The sequence below is a fragment of the Anomaloglossus baeobatrachus genome, chromosome 3 (assembly GCF_048569485.1).
Source record: "Anomaloglossus baeobatrachus isolate aAnoBae1 chromosome 3, aAnoBae1.hap1, whole genome shotgun sequence".
Taxonomy (NCBI): Eukaryota; Metazoa; Chordata; class Amphibia; order Anura; family Aromobatidae; genus Anomaloglossus; species Anomaloglossus baeobatrachus.
In genome coordinates this window covers 247,411,255-247,432,878 of record NC_134355.1, presented here as the reverse complement: position 1 = coordinate 247,432,878, position 21,624 = coordinate 247,411,255, and the positions used below count along the sequence as shown (strand labels likewise).

General features: G+C 42.8%; 1 protein-coding gene across 2 annotated transcripts in view; it reads left to right on the top strand.

The window, feature by feature from the left end:
• Positions 1-21,624, top strand: part of MAP3K4 (mitogen-activated protein kinase kinase kinase 4) — a 185,035-nt gene that overhangs the window by 104,769 nt on the left and 58,642 nt on the right. For both annotated transcript variants that reach the window (XM_075339782.1, XM_075339783.1), the window contains exons 6-12: positions 6,446-6,603; positions 9,478-9,594; positions 13,467-13,566; positions 14,893-14,976; positions 16,026-16,292; positions 16,461-16,610; positions 18,587-18,748. In XM_075339782.1, the coding sequence (XP_075195897.1) occupies positions 6,446-6,603; positions 9,478-9,594; positions 13,467-13,566; positions 14,893-14,976; positions 16,026-16,292; positions 16,461-16,610; positions 18,587-18,748 (1,038 nt within the window). The remainder of the gene's footprint in view (positions 1-6,445; positions 6,604-9,477; positions 9,595-13,466; positions 13,567-14,892; positions 14,977-16,025; positions 16,293-16,460; positions 16,611-18,586; positions 18,749-21,624) is intronic.

Here is a 21,624-nt window from a genome sequence, read left to right as displayed (position 1 = left end):
TCCAATTGTCTAAAATGCCTTTGTTTGCTGAAGCATGAATATTAACCTTCAGTATAGAAGTCCAGAATGGCTGAAAGTGGAGAGGATCAGGACTTTTATGATGGTGCTGGAGTCTCTGCTCCACAGGTCCACGCAGCTAAACCATCAGAGTGCACGGCTTTACCCTGCAGGGGAAATAGGCCAAGAGCAAACCTAAAAATCTGCCTCATACCATTTAGGCGGGCTTTGCACGCTGCGACATCGGTAACAATGTGTTACCGATGCTGCAGCGATAGTCCCGCCCCCGTCGCACGTGCAATATCTAGTGCAAGCTGCCGTAGCGATTATTATCGCTACGGCAGTTTCACACGCTCATACCTGCCGTGCGACGTCCCTCTGGCCGGCGACCCGCCTCCTTCCTAAGGGGGCGGGTCGTGCGGCGTCACAGCGACGTCACACGGCAGGCGGCCAATTGAAGCGGAGGGGCGGAGATGAGCAGGATGTAAACATCCCGCCCACCTCCGTCCTTCTCATTGCAGCCGGCGGCAGGTAAGGTGAAGTTCCTCGCTCCTGCAGCTTCATACACAGCGATGTGTGCTGCCGCAGGAGCGAGGAACAACATCGCACCTGTCGCTGCACCGGCATTATGGAAATGTCGGAGGCTGCAGCGATGATACGATAACGACGCTTTTGCGCTCGTTAATCGTATCATCTAGGATTTACACACTACGACATCGCAAGTGACGCCGGATGTGCGTCACTTTCGAGTTGACCCCACCGACATCGCACCTGCGATGTCGTAGTGTGCAAAGCCGCCCTTACTCTCTGCCACCATACTTTACACTGAGACCTTTGAAAGGCTGCTATTATTAAAAGAATCACTGTACAGAAATCTTATTGCTGGATGATATAAAATCTGGTGCAGTTTAACACTCCTTTTTTAACTTTACAACCATTTGATTGCCTTATTTGCAGACCAGTTTTTTGGTTTGTTTTTTTTTAACGTGCAACAATTTTTTTTTGTGTTGACCTTTGTCAGCTACATCCCCTTTCCAGGTGAGCTACATCGCAGTGATCATCTTGAATCTGTTGACAATGCTGGCAGTAATTGTCTATTTTCCTTGTAGCATATAGGCTATGTGCACACGTTGCGTTTTCTTCAGTGCGGAAAAAAACGCACCCTCTGGCAGAGGGGAGAATTGTAAACAATGCGTTTTGGAAAAAATGCATCAAAAACGTTTTTGATGCGTTTTTCATGCGTTTTCCATGCGTTTTCCATGCGTTTTCTTCAGGTGCGTTTTTGACAGTGTTGTCCATGGGAGAACGCAGCTGCCCATGCCCACGATTTGGGTTCAGGCTGCTGTGGAGCTCTATGCTACCTGCAGAGAATACTCTTGTCTCCGCAGCATAAATTGACATGCTGAGGCTCGGGAAGCTGCACCACAGGTCAGTTTATGCTGCGGAGAAGAGAAGCACGGGATTTCTAAAATTCCTTCCACTGTGCTTGTACTGCACAACGCAGCGCTATGGATGCAGGGAAAACACTCTGCGCCCATAACGATGCAAACCCTGATTGTGTGCACACAGCCTAAAATGTGTCAATGGATGTCAAATATTTATATAACGTCCCACCCCCCCTGCATATTCTAAGCTGGCGCCCTTTAGTGCCTTTCATGTGGCACTAAAGGGTGCCTAGCCTTGTATTTAGCCCAAAAAAAAAATAATTAAAATAAATGACGTGGGGTCCCCCCTATTTTTGATAGCCAGTCAGGGTAAAGCAGACAGCTGTAGCCTGCAAACCACAGCTGACAGCTTCATCTTGTCTGGTGATCAATTTGGAGGGCTCCCCAAACTTTTTTTTTTTTTTTTATTTACAAATAATTAAAAAAAAAAAAAACCGTCTGGTCCCCACCAAATTAGATCACCAGCCAAGGTGAAGCTGACAGCTGGGGTCTGGTATTCTCAGGATGGGAAGAGCCATGGTTATTGGACTCTTCCCAGCCTAAAAATAGCAGGCCACAGCCGCCCCAGAAGTGGCGCATCCATTAGATGCGCCAATCCTGGCGCTTCGCCCCAACTCATCCCGCGCCCTGGTGCGGTGGCAAACGGGGTAATATATGGGGTTGATACCAGATGTGTGATGTCACCTGGCATCAAGCCCAGCAATTAGTTATGTCACAGCGTCTATTTGATACCAGACATAACTAATTGACAGTAATAGCAAAAAAAATTGACAACCAAAAAAAATTTTATTTGAAAAAACACTCCCCAAAAACATATCCTCTTTAACCAATTTATTGAAAAGAAAAAAAATTGGGTCCGCAGTATCCATTTTGGACGTCCCACGTCGCCTCTGGACCTTCTAGAATATGGGGGGCACACTCAGGGAACGTGTCCCCCATTTTCTAGTAGTGCAGACCCTCCATTTGAGGAGAGTGGGTGCAAAGAATCTGCACCCACTCTCCCCGGGTCACAGCTGCACAGTGCTGAGCAGCAGCAGCCAGCGCAGCTCACACTGAACACAGGAAGCTGTCAGCTGCTCGGCACATCTGACCGGTGCGCACTGTGAAGGAGGGGGCCGCGGGGGATCAGCGCTGTGACAGGTACGGGGGTTACCGGAGGACACCGGGGGGAATAGGGGGTGACCTGGCAGGGCCTGGGGAGCAGTTTTCTGTGTTATTGCACATGCGACAGAAACAGAGGAGCAGGGCGGCCGGTGCGCTGCTGTGCGCGCGGCCATGTTGGATTTTCGGGAGGGGATCGGGGCGGGCACTTTGGCGACACCGGGAGCTTTCCTGAACTTTGCCAGGAAGTGAGGTCAACAGGAAACCTCTTGACCTCAGTTCCAGGTAAATGCCTGCGTTCTGGCATGCCGACAAAGCCCGCGGACCGCAACAAAAAAGCAGCTCACTGCGTTGTAGCTGCGTTCTGACCCGCATCATTGATTTCAATGGGGGAGAGAACGCAGCCACAACGCACAAAAGAAGTGACATGCTGCTTTTCTTTCCGCACTGATTTTTGGCATCCAAAACGCTGCGTTTAGAAACGCAGCGTGTGCACTGGTTTTTCGGCTTTCTCATACACTTTGCTGGGAAAGCTGAACGCATGCAATTTACCACTGAAACGCTGCGGTTCTAAACGCAGCGTTTCCGCGGTAAAAAACGCAACGTGTGCACACAGCCTAACACTACAGGAATGAAGCATTACATGGTGGCCATTGAAATAAAGCTGGTGTGTAAGCACTAGAGTTTTGCTGACCCAGACTGTACAAATCCGGATCTGCGCAGTTTTTAAGTTTCCCAGGTGCCGGGCCCGGGATTCCGGCTGTTTTGATCCGGCTCTGGAGAAGTTAAAAAAAATAATAATAAAAAAAAAAAAAAAAAGAATGAAGCAAGCACTTCATACTTACCGAGGCTCCGTCGTAGCTGTACACTGCTCCCGCAGGTCTGTACACTGCTCCTGCGGCCTCCGCTCATCGTTGCTCGTCCATATGCACTCAGCATTTCTTTCCCCACCCACTGGCCAACCTAGCCTCTGTGATTGGTTGCAGTCAGACATGCCCCCAACCTCTGTGACCGCGTCTAACTGAAATCAGACATCGTGGCTCATTCATTCTCTGGAGCGCATAGCGGGCAGTCATGCTCTATGGCCGCTCGCTGTGACAGAGATGTAGCAGTACTGGAATCATCATGGGACCTCGTGTGGATTATGTCGGAACCGGAGGGGTTTGTTGGGGTTAATGAAGTGGTGAAAGAGGGTGGTTTTTGTATTTTATTCCAAAGAAAGGATTTTTTTCAGTGCCTGTGTTTATTTACTTTTACGTAGATTAGTAATGGGGTGTCATAGACGCTGCCATTACTAATCCAGGACTTAGTGGCTTCTGTGGGTTGCCATTAACTCCTTTTTACCCTGATTTCCACCTCACCAGGGCAATCGGGAAGACCGAGGTAAAGCTCCAGGATTGTCCATCTAATGGATGTGACCATTCCGGGCAGCTGGAGGCTAATATTTTTAGGCTAGGCCTCCTCAGTCTGATCATACAGCCCCAGATGTCAGCTTTATCTTGGCTGGGTATGAAAATTAGGGGGACCGCACGTCATTTTTTTAAAATTATTTATTTAATAATAAAAAAAAACTCATGCTGTTCCTCTTAGTCAAGAGTCACACTTGCGAGGTACTTGCACGGATCTCGCATCGCATCACCCAGCACTGCCACACATAGGCAGAGGGTCGGCTGTATGTAGTTGTATGCAGTCGAACGCTTGTGTCTGGAGAGCAGCAGGCTGTGGCGGGTGATGTGCTGCAAGACTAGCGCAAGTGTGTGATTCCGGCCTTATTTTGATACATAGCCATGATAAAACCCGACACCTAGGGGGCTACAGCCGTGTGCTTTATCTGTGCTGGTATCAGAATACGGGGACCCTGCGCCGATTGTTTTATTATACCACGATACTCGCCCGCAGACATTTGCACTACTTTCTCCACCCACTGTCCGTCCTGGCGCCTGTGATTGGTTACAGTCAGCTAACACGCTGCCACTCAGGGTGGGGCAAGTCTAACTGCAACTAATTACATGCTCTAGTGGGTAGGGAAAGCAGTGAATATTCAATGAGGGTTAATTGTCGGCTCCAGAAGTGAATGTGTGACCAGGAAGCAGCTTAACGGAGGTTCAGTGAGTACACCGCGTGCGCTCCTATTTACCCTATCCCTTCTACCAAAATTTTTAATCTCCGGATTCTGGTTCCCATAGACTTATATGGGTACTGGATTCCGGACCAGATCCGAGTCCGCCCAGCTCTAGTAAGCACTCATTACTGCAGATAATGAAAGTGGGCCCCCTGCAGTAACTCAGAATTCTCTAATGGGGTGTAGGATAAGTTGTCTCCTAATCTTGACAACCCCTTTAATCTGTGACAGCTTGCTCATAACATGTACCATATTTTTCCTTATTCTCTCACATAAGTATTTTTTCCAACATGTTTGATGGGTAATGTCCTTAAATAACCTGCATTTTGTTCTAGATTGTAATTTTCTAAGCCAGACTTTGTGACCTCCAGCTATGAACGTGTAATACTCAGCAGCTGAGATTTGGCTTTTATGTTGTGGGAAATCCAGATATTTCTTCTCCTTTTGATTTGAAAACTTTGCATTTATGTGGTATCCATCACGTTTACTGTTCCAAACTAAATGACACTGTGAAATATGCTTAGGATGATAAAATAAAATGTGTTTACCTTAATTAGTGCTGGTTCCTGTTTGTGACGGGATAGCCATGTTTATGTAATGGTTTCTGTCATAATGACCCATTACAGGGGAATATAAGCTGCCGCTCACCTTCTCAAATACTGAGGAAAATAAACTTCTAGCATATTAGGAATGTCCTGTAAGTCATCTATTAAAGCTATAAGCTATACATTTATTACTCAACATATAGCAAGGAATTTTGAAGTCTGCACTGAAAAATCTAATATCTGTAATCTTATTGGTTATTATAAGGCTACTACGACAGATATTGTTATCCATGTGTGCTCAGTAATCAAGAATATGGGTCCTGTTAAGTATCGGATTCAGGAGGTGTTTCAATATATTTTGAAAACCTCTGATAAAAACATTTGATATAATCCTTTATGCGAGCTCACATACTTCATACGGGTAAGTACAAGGCTAATGCAATGGGAATAGAGGGTTCGTATGCATTAAAAAAAAATTCCACAAACCTTTCCAGTTGTGAAACAAAACAAAAAGTCGTGACGTTGGTCATTTCAATTGAAGATGCTAAGGCGTATTTCTGTTGAATACTAATCCTCATGCAGCACATACTGTGGAACTACTGCGCACACCCAGCAAATCTGCCATCATTTCCAAGGTCTCTTTTTTTTCTTCTGTGGAAATACATGAGTTAAGTCTCTTATTGCTATATAATACTTACAATATGATACATTTTTGTCAGGATCAAAGGTTGGGTTTCATAAGAATAGTACCATGGCAGGCACAGTATTCTAAGGTAGGCCCTCTGACAGCCATGGATAGCCATTGGCTTCTTACAGCGGTGACCTTCCTGAATATGATGTTTAAGAGGTTAAACTGATGCGTTTGCAGCATGTTCAGAATACATCGGCTACTTTTGGTACTGGCTATATAGCCAACCCTGCTATATGGACAACAAACTGTTGCCATGCATATACGGCAGCCATAGCTAAGGGGTTAAAATGAACATTTTATGTGTCCAGCTATAAGGCGAGGGCTCTTTCCCTTTTTAGTTTGCATTGAGCAGTTTGAGATCTCAAAATTAAATATAGAGCCATAATATAAAGCTGTGCAAAGGTGATAACTTCTTGTAACCTGAATGCCCTTCCAATCCGTGTTATGCCTACGATGCACTGCCGATATTATCATTAAGAGATAAGATTATGTTCTAGCCTTAAACTAAACAAACGGGTCCAATAATGTCCTTTATCACTGCTAGGTGTACTTTGACTACATGCGGAGCTGGATCCAAATGTTACAGCAGTTACCTCAGGCATCGCACAGCCTGAAGAACCTTTTGGAGGAAGAATGGAATTTCACCAAAGAAATTACTCCTTACATACGGGGAGGAGAAGCTCAGGCTGGGAAACTCTTCTGGTAGGAAAGACATTGTGATTTATGTTTGGGACAGGTTTTAAAGTTATTCCCCATCATTTGGAAATATAAAAATATATAACGTCTTTCTGCTGAGAACCCCTACTATTTTTGGATTTGTTATATTTATTTTTTATGGGACTTCCAGAAGTAGCCAGCTTCCTGACCCCGGGGAACCATAAGTTGTCCCCTCTCCCCTATCTACTAATTAAAACTTAGTGTGACCTCAGTACCCCACAGGTAATGGTCCTGAATTTCAGGCATTTCTGTATTCTCTGGAGTCTCCTCTGGCAGCAGCTAATCACTTGTCGAAGAAAAGGATCGGCTGTTTGGAATTCAACAGGCCAAATCCTTCTTTTCTCCGACTTAATGTTTTACGGAAGAGTTGGGAGGCCCCAATACACAATAATCTGCCAATGTCAGCGGCTTTGGGCGACTTTAGTTTAATGTGTATGGGGACATTTTTATCTTTTCCCCTTTCAAAACACATGAACACCCAGGTTTTCTCATATCTATGGCTTAAAGGCCCCAATACACATTAGATAGCTGTTAGGCAAACAATTGTTCCGTCGACAGCTACAGTTGTGCTCAAAGTTTTTTGCTTTCTTTTCCCTTTTTCAGAGAGAATATGAATGATAACACAAAGTCTTTATTTCTATTTATTGTCAAACTACTGTGTTTTCTCTTCTTAAATCATAATGACAACCAATAACATCCAAATGACCCTGATCAAAATATCACATACCCTGGTGATTTTGGCCTGATAACATGCACAGAAGTTGACACAAATGAATGTTTGGGTTTGAATGGCTAATAAAAGGTAACATCCTCACCTGACCTGTTTGCTTGTAATCAGTGTGTGCACATAAAAGTGGAGTGAGTATCTGGGATGCAGACAGACTTTTTGCATCTTCCATTCAACCACTAACGTTTCTGGATTGTGAATCATGGGGAAAGCAAAAGAATTGTCAATGGATCTACAGGAAAAGATAGGAACTGTATAAAACAGGAAAGGTATAGAAAAATATATCCAATGAATTGATAATGCCAGTCAGCAGTAATTTAACAAATGGAAAATCAGGGGCTCTGTAAAAACCAAACCATGATTAAGTAGACCAACAAAAATTCCTGCCACAACTGCCAGGAAAATTGTTTGGGATGCAAAGAAAAATCCACAAATAACATCAGCTGAAATACAGAACTCACTGAAAACTAGCTGTTTCAAGATGCACAATAAGGAAGCACTTAAAGAAAAATTGGCTGCATGGTCAAGTCTCCAGAAAAAAGCCATTATTGCGCAAATGCTACAAAGTTTCACACCTGCAATACGCCAAACAGCACAGAGACAAGCCTCTAAACTTCTGGAACAAGGTAATTTGGACTAATAAGACCAAAATCGAACTTTTTGGCCACAACCATAAAACGTACGTTTGAAGTGTCAACAAGGTCTATGATGAAAGGAACACTATTCCTACTGTAAAGCATGGAGGTGGATCGCTGATAATGTGATGTGTGAGCTGCAAAGGCACAGGAAACTTGGTCAAAGTTGAAGGAAAGATGAATGCAGCACGTTATCAGCAAATTTGCACTCATCAGCTCGGAAGCTGCACATGGGATGTACTTGGCCGTTCCAGCATGACAACGATCCAAAACACAAGGCCAAGTCGACCTGTCATTGGCTACAGTAGAACAAAGTGAAAATTCTGGAGTGGCCATCTCAGTCTCCTGACCTCAAGATCACTGAGCCACTCTGGGGTGAACGCAGGCGTGCAGTTCATGCAAGAAAGCCCAGGAATTTACAGGAACTGGAGGCTTTTTGCCAAGAAGAATGGGCAGCTTTACCATCTGAGAAAATAAAGAGCCTCATCCACAACTACCACAAAACACTTTAAGCTGTCATTGATGTTAGAGGGGGTAATATACTGTATTAACTACTGGGGTATGTGAACTTTTGATCAGAGTCATATGGATGTTTTTGGTTGTTTTTAAATTATAACAAGAGAAAACATAGTAATTTTGACAATAAATGACTTCACCCAACCACTAACCATGAGTGGAAAAAAAGTTTTTGTGTTATCATTCATATTCTTTAAAAAAAACAAAACAGAAAAGCAAATAATCTGCCAGGGTTTGTAATCTTTTGAGCACAACTGTATCTCTTCTGACTCCCATATAGTATTCCTATATTCTTTGAGAGAGCTGCTGCCAAACTACTCTGGCAACAGTTTATTTCCATGCTTAACAAAAGGCTTGTCCATTGAAATTCCCAGGCCCAATATCCTATGCTAGTGACAGTCAGGAGCCCCCCAATACACATTATATAATGGGGGCATTTAAGCAATGATACCTGTCATCTGCAATTAATCTGTTAATAAGGTCCAATTGGTGTTACCCATGCACTTGATGGGGAATGGTCCATATAGGTCTACAAGGAAAAGAGAGGGTACGAAAACACAAGCATTAAAGGAAGGAGTGTTCCTGGGAGAAGGATGATAGGCAATAATGGATAAACTGCTCTTGAGATTGGCATAAGAGGCAACTGGTCGTCCCTCTCCCATTGGAATGACTAATAGGCAAGGAAGTGTGAAGGCGTAAGCCGAGGCCTGCCTAAACCTTTATCATCTAGCTGGGGTGAAGGTTTACTAGACCAAATACTATGACAGGCATTCCTTGACTTCAGTAAAATCCAGCCTTATTGTTTTCGAAGCATAGTCAATTGGCCTAAAATAATCACATTTGTTCTTGCTGTTGTGTTTCAATAAAAATATACTGTTTGGCTCCGCAAGCTGTTTTCATCGCTGAAGAATGAATTAATCGGGAATATGTCCATGAGGTCCTCTAACGGCAGGACCTATAACCCTTATCTTGTGATTTTAGCGATATAGCAGGAATGCTGCTGAAGTCTACAGGCAAGTTTCTGGACACTGGTTTACAGGAAAGCTGTGATGAATTTTGGGCCAGTACTGACGACAGCAGCATCTCTGATGAAATAAGGTAAGTTTGGCATGGTGGAGGGTTGCGTATTATAGAAACAGTAAATTCATGGTAAAGGATGTTTTGTTATGCAGAATGATGTATATTTGACTGAATATCAGGAATTAACGCTTTTGCTCTATAGCATATGTATATAGTGCTGTATTACTTAAAGGGAACCTATCAGCAGATTTGGGGCCTATAAGCTGCGGCCACCACCAGTGGGCTATTATATATAGCATTCTAACATGCTGTATATAAGAGCCCAGGCTGCTGTGTAGAATGTAAAAATCACTTTATAATACTTAACTAAACGTTTGCTGCGGTGGAGTTGAGTCATATGGGCGTCTTTGTTCTCCGGTGCCGGCGCCTCCTCTTTCTGCCATCTTTGTCTTCCTTCTGAAGCCTGTGTGCATGACGGAGCAGACTGCCCCATCCTGGTGGCTGCGCAGTCGCCAAAGCAAGTCTTCCCATCTTTTCTGGGATATTTGGCTTTCCGTAATAGACGGTGCCTGGGTCAGAGAGATCTTTTCCACTGGTTACAAAATAGTTCTCTTCTCTCCCTTATTACCAATTATTCATATCCCATCATCCCAAGGACCCCGCCCTGACTCACGGATTTTCCCAGGCCATCTGGTCCTTTCTCAATCAGGAGTTATCTCTGTCTGCTTCCAGAAGTGCTTCTCACGTTTCTATTCAAATCTTTTGGTGGTTCAAAAAAAGGATGGCTCTGTGCATCCCATCTTGGACCTTAAGCTCCTGAACAAGCAAGTTTGTCTTTGACACTTCAGGATGGAGTTGCTCCGCTCAAAGATTTGTCATTTTGGAACCTGAGGAGTTCCTCTGCTCAATAGACATTCAGGACACCTATCTTCACATCCCAATCTGCGTGTCACACCAGAGATTTCATCGCTTCACAGTCCAAAATCGTCATTTTCAGTTTACAGCCCTACCCTTCGGTCTGACCTCTGCTCTGAGTTTTCACCAAGGTGATGGCGGCCATCATGCCAATCTGTGCCCAAGAGGGATTGTGGTAAATTCCTTACCTGGATGACCACCTGATCAAGGCCCTGTCCTATCAAGCCTGCTGCGAGAGCCTTCATATCTCTTTCAACACGCTGTCTCACCTGGGCTCGCCTCTAATGCCGGTCCACAGTCTCTTGTTTTTCTGGCCATGCTGTTCGACACCGCTTGCATCAGTCTTTCTTCCTAAAGAATTGGTTTCCGCTTTGGTCTCTGGGATTCTTTCTCTCAGATGCCTCGCTTCCTGCCATCTCTGACGCTGCATGAACATGCTTGGGAAGTTGGTTGCAGCCATGGAAGCCATTCCTTTTTTTGCAGATTCACACTCATCCCCTTCTACTAGCTGTTCAGTCACATAAGATTTTCACTCAGGACTCCTGGGGGCTCTAGACGGTCCAATCTCCCCATCAATATCTTGGCGTTAAAAGCCTCTTATCTCTCTCGGTCACTGGCAGGATCGGCTGTCGGGCTGTCCGGTACGCATTCATTCCGACAATGCTACAACCGTGGTACACCTCAATCACCAGGACGGAACTCAAAAAATGTCAGTCATTACTAAGCATTTCGGCGATCTCGGCGGCGCACATTCCCGGCAAAGATAATTGGACCTCTGATTTCCTAAGCCGCGAATGGTCTCTGAATCCAGAAGTCTTCAATCAAACCTGTGGAAAAGTGGGGTACTCCCGACCTCCAGAATGAGCATGAAGGTCCCCAAATTTGTTCTCAAGGTATCGTGACCGTCTAGCGATTGGCTCCAAAGTACTAGTCCTCTTTTAGTTTCAATTCAACCTACCAGATCTGCTTCCACCTCTGCCCCTGTGATCGCAGACATCCTATTGAAGCTTCTGGATCATCCAGACCTCCTGTCCCAAGGTCCCCTCTTCCACCAGAATTGAATGTCTCTCAATTTAATGGCATAGCTCTTGAAGCCACAGCTTTAAGAGATGCAGGTTTTTCACACCAGGCCATACAGACAATGATCAAGGCGAGAAAACACTTTTTCCTGGATTTATCACCAATCTTGGAAGGCCTTTTTTCTTTGGTGCGAGTCTAGCCAAGTATGCCTCAAATCTTTCTCCCTTCCTTTTCTCCTGTTTTTTTTGCAGTCGGCCTCTAGTCTGGTCTGTCCCTCAGCTCCCTCAAGGGAAAGGTTTTGACTCTTTCCATCCTGTTTCATAAGAGTCTTGCCTTACGTTCTCAGATCAAGGCATTAATTCAAGGGGTTGCCCACTGCATTCCTCCTTACCGGCCTCTTGGACACCTGGGATCTCAATCTGGTTTTGATCATCCTTCTGGTTTCCCCCTTTGAGCCTATTCAGAACTTTGCCCTTTCCTTCCACTCCTAAAAAGTTTCCTTGCTGGTAGCAATCTCCTCCATCAGGTGTTTTTTCAGGGATGGCTGCTCTTTCTTGTTGCTCTCCATTCCTGGTCTTCCATCAGGCTAGGTGGTTCTGCGCCTGGTTACCTCCTGTCTTCCCAAGGTAGTCTCTTCCTTCCTTCTCAGTGAGGACATTTGTCCTTCCATCCTTCTGTCCTTCCCCCTTTTCATCCTCGGGAACAATGCATTCACAGGATGGATCTTGTCACAGCATTCAGACATTCCCGACTCCTTGTTTGAGATTCCAGAAGGTCATCGCAGAGGACTCCCACCTTCCAAAGCCATACTTGCTCCCTGAATCCAATCTGCCATCCTGGAAGCATATCATGTCAGGGATAAGCTGCCCCCACGAGGGATCAAGGACCACTCCACCCTTGCAGTGGGGACTTCATTGGCTGTTGAGCAATAAGGCCTCTGTGTCGCAGCTTTGCAAGGCTGCTACTTGGCCGTTCGTTCATACCTTCCCCAAATTCTACCGAATGCTCACCTGTTGTGCCTCAGCAGACTCCACTTTAGGTAAGAAGGTTCTGCAGGCGACCTCAACCTGTTCCGATGATTCTTCCTTCTCTTTTGATCCCATCCTTGGGTTGGCTTTTGGACATCCCATTGCGTCCTGTGTCCCTCAATGAAGCGAAAGAGAAAAAAGGAATTTGGGTATTTGCTGTAAATCCCTTTCTTAGAGCCAATTGGGGACATAGCACTCGCCCTTGTATAAAGTTTTGTCGTCTTCAACTATGTTGTTCTTGCTTTTCTGTTGCTTCTCCTACTGCTTTCTCACTTGCTGATTAGCTTTTTGCCAGATGGTGGGTGTACCCTGCTGAGAAGGAGCTTACTTATTTTTATTGCATATCATCAGCCTCCTAGTGGCAGCAGCATAACACCATGGTTTTTGGTGTCCCTCAATGAAGGCTCTAAGATGGGGACTTGACAGTGAGTTCCCAAAACCCTCCTTTTGCCATCCGATATGATACACCCTGATACTAGCAATGAGTCACTTACTGGGCTGCTAGCTGTAGTTTCAATAAAATCATATATTTATCAGCAGGAGATTATCACTAGAGAACTAGCAAACCGGCTACCATGTAGTTCTCAATATTCATCAGCTTTGTATAGTTATAATTAGCAGTTTTCTGCCAATGCACCGTGCATGCAAATTTCAATCGGTGGTGTGGCCACATTTTACAGAGCTCAGCATTCAGAGAACTGATAATCTGCAGAAAATAAAACAGATTTTTGCCTAAACGTCAGCAGGAAACCCAGTCAGTGATATATTGTTGGAATCTGGGTTTCTGCCTCTACATTCTGCTCAGGTGGGAGAGTAAAAACCTGATGAAACTCCTTTTTTTATTAGCTTATTTTTTATGTTTTCTTAAGCAAAGTTGTTGCCTTTTTTTTTTTTTTATGAACGCAAGAGACCTAATGCTTATACTAAGCAATGCATCTTGTGATTCCTGCTTGACTATGCTGGTAACTGTCTTTGTGTCATCCACAGGAGATCAGTTATTGAAACCAGCCGTGCCCTGAAAGAACTCTTTCATGAAGCCCGAGAGAGAGCATCCAAAGCTCTTGGCTTTGCTAAAATGTTAAGAAAGGTACAGTACCTCTGCTTATTGAACTGATTTGTAATTTGAAGGTTACTCATTCTAGTTATTTCTGTCTGTGATTGAAGTTCTATTCCTGGGATATTGCAGCTAGATGCCATTATTTAATGGTGGATCGCTAACCTCTGGGACCAGAGTGACCCTGAGAATGTGCAGACGCCTCTGTGTAAGGATAAATTGTAGATGCAGCACTTAACTACTTAAATATCAACTAAAAATGCTTACCTGACTTCTAATTAAAGGGAACCTGTCAGGTGCAATATGCACCCAGAACCATAATCAAATAAAGGATTTTTAGTAATGTGAGGGGTCTCATAGACCTTCCCCATTACTAATCCAGGGCTTAGTGGAAGCTGTGGGCTGCAATTAACCCCTTATTACCCCAATTACCACTGCACCAGGGCAATTGGGAAGAGCTGGGTAAAGTGCTGGAAGTGCATCTAATGGATGTGACAATTTTGGGCGGCTGCAGGCTTCTATTTTTAATAAGTGGAGGGACCCTGTGGCAATAATATTTATTTTATACCACAATATACCCGCAGAGAGAGTTTGTGATTCCAACCAATCAGACGCTGTCTGGGGGCGAGGTCTGACTGCAGCCAATTGGAGACACTGGTGGGTGGGGGAAGCATTGCTAATTATTGGCCCCGGAAGTAGTGCTGCAGATGTGGAGAGACTCTTAAGTATGTACTGTTTTATCCCTTTTGATTGTTTGTTTGTTTTTATTTTTTGTTCTTTTACAGTTGCCAATCAAAGCCATGGCAATACTTAACTTGTCATGACTGTCATGGGCAAGGAGAGGTTGTTTTTTGCAATTCGAACATTTACTGATCCTTGGCAAGATCGCCGACTTTTGCGGTAAATGTTCGGATATCTGATCCGGGCAAAGATCGTACGGTTTTAACATTTTCCGATCTTTTCTGATCAGGATTTCTTGTCTCTATTGATAATCACTGCCTTGTCAAGTTACCATAAGGACATGTAATGTCTGGTGGCAACTTTATTTTTTGCACTTGAAAGCCGCACACTGCTGTATTCGAACAAATAACAGGAGAACGTACATATGTTTATTGCCGCTTGATATTGCGCGATCACAAGAATAATCTTACAATGTTGTAAACCAGTTTACGATTTTGTTTTGGGCCCATCCTGTGTTTCATGTGACCCTCAGACCTCCAGACACCTCTGGTATAAAATATAGTATGTGTGAAGCCCAATGTTGTTCTCTTCCTGTTTTAAATGAAATGATTATTTTATGTTATATTTTTTCATTGCATTTTTAAGCTACTTTTATCTAAATTAATTTTTCTTTTTCAGGATTTGGAGATTGCTGCAGAGTTTACTTTTTCCAACTCTGTGCGAGACTTGTTAACTTACCTGAAATACAAGAATTATTCAAAGGTAAAAAAACAATTAGCTTAAGAAGGGACTGACTGCATTTATTTCCATGAACTTTACTGTACTTTTCTGATATACATGTATGATTTCATGATGTAGTTATTAATTGAGGAATATTACCATCCCCTCTGTTTGCCACAAAGTGATAGACCAGCTGGTATAGGAGACGACAAATGACCAGTTTTTCACTACATTTATATGGTGAAATTAGCTGTGTCATTCAAAACTAATACTCATTCCTCAAAAAAATTAAACCCTTATATAGCTGTATCGATGGAAAAATAAAAATAGATATGGCCCTTAGAGGAAAGGGAGGAGAAAACGAAAGTTACAAAATAAAAAAATCAGCTCTGATGGGTAGAGGATATAGTACCCAATAATCTACTTTATTTTCCAAATCAGGGAAAATCACTTGATCACAATGGCTCTTAATGTTGGTATATTTACTTTATTATAATAGAGTTTTACACTAAAATCTTAGTTTTACAATCCAGTAACACATTTGAGGCAGTATGACGAGTAGCGTGCACGTCCTTCCATTACGCCAGCAATCATACTCTAGTCAGGTACTGGAGTGAGATTTCTAGGATATGGAATACCACGGTTCGTCATGAATTAGATGTGCTGTGTCACCCCGTTATGTTGGAGCTCGGAGAAACTGGTGTGAAAACACCATAAGTCACAAAATATTGCAACTTTTCAAAGTTTCAAAGCTTTTACCACAGAATTCTGATGTTAAAGCTTTTATGAATTTGACACTTAATGTATTTAGGCTAAATAGTGCGCATACAATTTATTAATGGCGACTGGGAACTTTATTGCTTTTAGTAACAATCTTAAGTACAAATTATGCTAAACTGTGAATTGATCGTCTAAGTTTTAAATTGGATGGAGGACTAACTGAGCAGAACCTTTTGACTTTACTGTGGATTGACTGCCGGCAGTGTCAACGACAGACTAGACTGATGGAGAGGAGCATTTATGCTGGGGAAAAAAAATAAGGTGCAAGACTGACCATGTTTTCTTACTTTCTTACTCCCACCTCCTATTAGGTCTTGGTTCCTACACTTGAAAATCTGCATGTGTTCGTGCCAGATAATCATTCGATTGGAAGAACGGTAATTTTGCAGTTACTGAATGCTGCAGCTGGTGTAGACTGTTCCACAGACTGTGAAGATGTGGCATTTGAGCCCTTCTTGCTGATGACCAAGCACTCTGAGGTGGATCAGCAAGGCACAGATGTCTGGGGTACCTGGGAAGGACAGACAGTGAAAATTGTGCCTCCTGTGGAAACAGCTGATACTCTGAGAAGTATGCAGGTAAAGGTCTGGAACTTCTACAAGTATTCAATCTCAATTATGCCGACTATGTGGCGCTATCATTTCTGGACATAAAGCACAGACCAATTGCTTTTGACTTCATCTTTATTTTTTCCAATTTTTGCACCATAGCCAAATAAACATTTAATTCTGATTTATGCCCATTAGATGGACAATCTACTCCTTGTAGTAATGCAGTCAGCCCATTTGATTCGCAACAGAAAGGTGTTTCAGCACTCTGTCGAGGGCATCCTTTCTCTAGAGCTTGAACAGACATCCAGCCACCCAGTGATTGCAGAAGCCTTGCATCAACTAAAGGTGAGAATCTTGAAGGGAATCCGTCATGTATAAACTACAGTAGGCATCATATAGCATGTCAAAAAAGAGTAAAAAATGTGTGTGTATACTCGCCCTCTATAACCTGCTGCAATGCGGCTGAAACTCTATATAGTCTGCTCAGTGTTATGCATATCCTAGTCCTCCACATGCAAACTTACTGCTCTGGTCCTGCCCAGCCTCCTTCAACCAAAGGCTTCCTGCCATCAATATAATCATCCTGCCTGAGACAAAGTAGCAGAAAACCGAATATTCAATAAATCAGAGACCAAGGAGCAGGTGTGATTTGCAAAGCTATAATCTTAGTGGTATGGGGGTGAATATACTAATAGCTGCTGACAGATTTCTTGTAAACTGTATTATCATTACATATAATATATAAAATGTGTGTGTGTGTGTACATATATGCGTGTGTTTGTGTATCTTTAACAGTTAACATTTGCTAATTTAACATTTTTATAATGAAGCACAACATTTCAGACTTAAGGGGATATTTCTGCAGTTTCATGGACACATTTCAGAAGTATCTGAGCTAATGAATAGCTTGTACTCTTATTATAAAACCTTTCATGGGTATGTGCACAATTTTACAATTTGCTGCAGACAATTCTACAGTAAAAAAACATGTTTATTGGCAGGAAAAACGCTGCATAAAGAGTACGTTCTTACTGCATTTTTGCTTATGTTTGTGTTTTTTCAGTCTTGAGAATAGATTAAGAACTCTGCAAAAATACTGAAATAATTGACATGTGGCAAATATGAAACTACTTTAAATCTGCAAAGAAAAATAAACATGTGCATGAGGTTTCAGAAATCTGATAGGCAGCTGATCGCTATCTTGTTTGTTTAGCCATATTTTATTTGGAGTTAAGCCCCGGTATTTTTTTTTTTTTTTTTTTTTTTTTGTATTTGTCAATTTTTATTCCAGCATTCGCTGTACTGAGCATCCAAGTGTACGATTTTGGTGCGGGCTCAGGAGCTGAACCCACACCCATATCTGGTGAACACCGGGTATGTTACACAGCCAGCATCTGCCTGTAACAGCAGCAGTTGGAGTGGACTCTGATTGCTGCTGTTAACTTTTTTTAATGTTGTCAATCTCCGTGAGCCCATCAGTCCCTTCCACTCAAATGTGGTGTGTCAATGGGCTGCCATGACATAGTTGTCATGGGTTGCCTGCTGAAGGCCTCCGTGCCTCTCCCGAAGGCATCCGTGCCTCCCATACTGAAACTCATGTGAACCACAGTGGGCTTCATAGCAAACTGTTATCTTCTCTATATTCTGCAACACTATGGTATAGCACTTTGTAGAATAGGCAATCAGTCGATTTTAGGTTTTTGTTAGGGGATGTCAGCAAAAATTTAAAAGTAGGATTATAGAATTATCTAACTCATGGTAAATGCTATAATGCAAGTAAAACTCAAAATTACGGAATTTCCTTTGATCAGTCGCTGTGTGTGTGTGTGTGTGTATACACCCCCACACTACTGAATTGACTGAAAAATAAAAGTTACGGTTCTCAGAACATAGTGACACAAATCAATTCTTTTTTTTAATTTTTATTCAAATTTCTGAAGAAAAAAAGATCCTTTAAACTTGATATCGCTGTAATTGGACTGATTTGAAGAATCATGTTACCACATCCTTTTTACCACATAATGAGCGCCATAAAGCCAAAACCTGTCGATGGAAGGAAAAAATATCCTAGTTCTTGAAAGTAGAGGATGAAAAGATGAAAGTACAGTCATGACAAATGGCTGCTGTTGGAATTAAGTAGATGTACAGATGGATATATTTGCACCATGGACCTAGATAGACTTTGATGTATTGGGTTCAGTGGGAATAAATGGCTTTATCCAGTCATGATATAGATTACCTATCTCATCATCTTTTGTCCAATCATGTGACGTTGATGACCTATGATAAAGCTTTGAATTTCCCTTCTTTTGTTGCAATAGAGTGATGCCTTAGACCTCTGCAATAAGATCAACAACGCCATTGACCGGGTGGATGAATTGTACACCTCTGAATTTGAAGCTGAGGTGGATGAATCAGAAACTTCCACTTTGCTGCAATATTACCGAGAAGCCATGATTCAAGGTTACAACTTTGGTTTTGAGGTATGTTCTGCAAAATAAATTATATTAAAAATGTGATGTGGTTTTCATGGTTTGCTGGATATATTATATGGATCTGGGGCTAAATATGTGCAAATTACTTAGTGACCGAGGTTCACAAAAACTCGTATTCATATGATTTTTCTTCATGGATATGATGGGTCACGTTTTCACACATAGCCGGGACTATACAATTAAAAAATAATTTTCTATTCTCAAACGCATTTTTAAAATGCCACCTTGCACTTTACAGCCATATGGAACTTTGTGCAATTTTTTTTTTTTATTATTATAAAAAAAAAAGTATACAAATTCATGTGTTTAAAAGTGTGACCGAGTAAAGCCTTTATGCTTCTAAAGGCATTATGTGTCTAAGGTATGCAGAGTACACACGTCATTTAGGCTGAATTCTACATATTCTTATATGTGCCTTGGAACTGAATCTCTCCTATTAGTGAGAGGGATTATATGAAGAAAAGTTCCTTTATCCACCACTGCGGTCAGATGGGACCCACAGCCATTAAGTTATAAATTAAAGTAGCAGTCAAAAATTTGCACACACCTGTTTATGCTATGTTTTTTTTTTATTAGAATGTGTAGTTTCAGGCTTACGGCAGCAAAACCACAACAGAAACGAGGAGTAAAGAAACAAAAGTGAAACAAACTAGAATTTGTAATACCTTACATTCCTCAATGTACCCCCCTTTTTACACTGATAGCTGACCTTCGCATTCTCTCAAGTAACCTCATCAGTTATGCCTCATCAAGAGCTCATCAACCTTCAGAAAATGTTTGTGCCCATCAAATGTGTATTTCAGAGACCTTGCTGGTATACAGTTCCATACAGTGCTAAGCCCTGTTGCGAAACTGTTCCAAGCCAGGATAAGGCAAAAACCTCTCAGCTGAGTAAAAAGAAATTAAAGTCTATGATGACTTTTAAGGTTACTCAATTTGGTAAATTACTAGGACCTTGAAGATCTCCTCAAATGCAGTCATGAAGACCATCAATTGCTATGAAGAAACGATCTCTCATGAGGCCCGGCCCAAAAAAGGAAGACCAGGAATTAACTCTGTTGCAAAGGATGTTGCAAAGGATGAGTTTATCAGTTACCAGCTTCGGAAACCACAAAATGACAGCAAGTCTAATAGCAACCCTCATAAATGATGTACAGATATCAAATAGCAGACACATGTCAACATCAACTGTCCAGAGCAGACTATGGAAGCAGACCTTTATGGTCAAATTCTTGCCAAGATGTCAATATTAAGGACCGAAAACAAGAAGAGACTTGTTTTTGCCGAGCAACACAAGGACTGAATATTAGATCAGTGGACATTTGTATTATGGTAACAAAAAAATGTCAAATTTTGATTTCTCAGACCAACATCCATGTGAGATTAAGAAAAGGTGAGCGGACGTTTTCTACATGTCTGGTGCCCACTGTGACAGAATACAGAGAGAGGTGTGATGGTGTGGAGTGTTCTGTGGCTGATCCTGTTTATTTCAAATTAAAAGTACACATACCCAGCATGGCAACCACAGCATTTTTCAACAACATGCCATCCCATCTGGTTAGCACTTATTGAGGCTGTTATTTTGCTTTAAACCGGACCATCATTCAAAATACACCTTCAGGCTATGTGTCAAAGAAGGAAAGGGATGGCGTGCTGCATCAGATGACAGTCTCCATGCTATTGGTTGTGGATGAGTTGGACCACAGAGTGAAGAGAAAGATGCCAACAAGTGCTCAGCAGCACTGGGAATTCCTTTAACACTATCAGGAGCCATTTCAAGTGACTCTTATTGAAGCTGTTTGAGAGAATGCCAATGGCATAGCTAGTACCCACTAGTTCAGAGTCCTAGCTATATGGGTTGAAAAAAAGACCTAGGTCCATCAAGTTCAACCTTTCTCCATCAATTATACATTTTTGTCACTCATCTAACAGACAATGTTTTTGTTTTTTTTTGTTTTTTTTTAATAAAAAAAGCTGTTAGCCCGGGGCCATACGGAGACTAATGCGATCCTCGAATGACACTCTGCTCACGCTTGCAGTACAGCAGGAGCCGAGTGTCACTGCGACTGAGGTCTGAAAATGCGATCGGACCTCAGCTGCGGGGGGTGGACCAGTGCTGAGGAGGAGCGGGCCGGCACAGAGGAGGAGAGGGCCGGCACAGAGGAGGAGAGGGAGGGATTTATCTCCCTTTCTTCTCCGTAGCCGGCTATTGCTATTCTCGCCCTGCACTCGCGGTACACCGGGGTATCGCGATTGTAGTGCGATCTTTCTCTCGCCCCATAGACTTGAATGGGTGCGAGAGAAAGATTCTCGCATTTTAGTCGCAGCATGCTGCAATTGTTTTCTCAGTCCAACTGTGGCTGAGAAAATAATGGCTCATGGGTGCTGACACATAGGTTAATATTGGTCCGAGTGGAATGCGATGTTTTATCGCATTCCACTCGGTCCGACTTTCATGCCGTTTGACTTAGGCCTTAGTGTTTGCCATTACTACTTCTTGTAGTAGGGCATTCTAAAATCTGACTGCTGTAATGGTCAAAACCCTATCCTATTTAGCTGCCTTTGTTCCACCCGCAGTGAGTGCCCCTTTGGAAGGAATAAGTCATGTGCAGTGCACTTTGATTGACGTATGCAACGGGGGTGGGCTTTTGTGGGTCGGGTCCTAGGTGTTTATTCCTCCTTTGGCGTCCTTCTGGCTTGCCTCCTTTTCTTTATTTGAATATCGTGCTGTGCCATTATTGCTGTTGTTGGTGGCGCTTGCGCATTGCCACAGTAATTCTGTCTTCATTAACATGGCACCGAAGTCCTGCCATCCACATACAGTGATCTCCAGTGCCATTTTATTAAAGACAATGCGGGGAAAA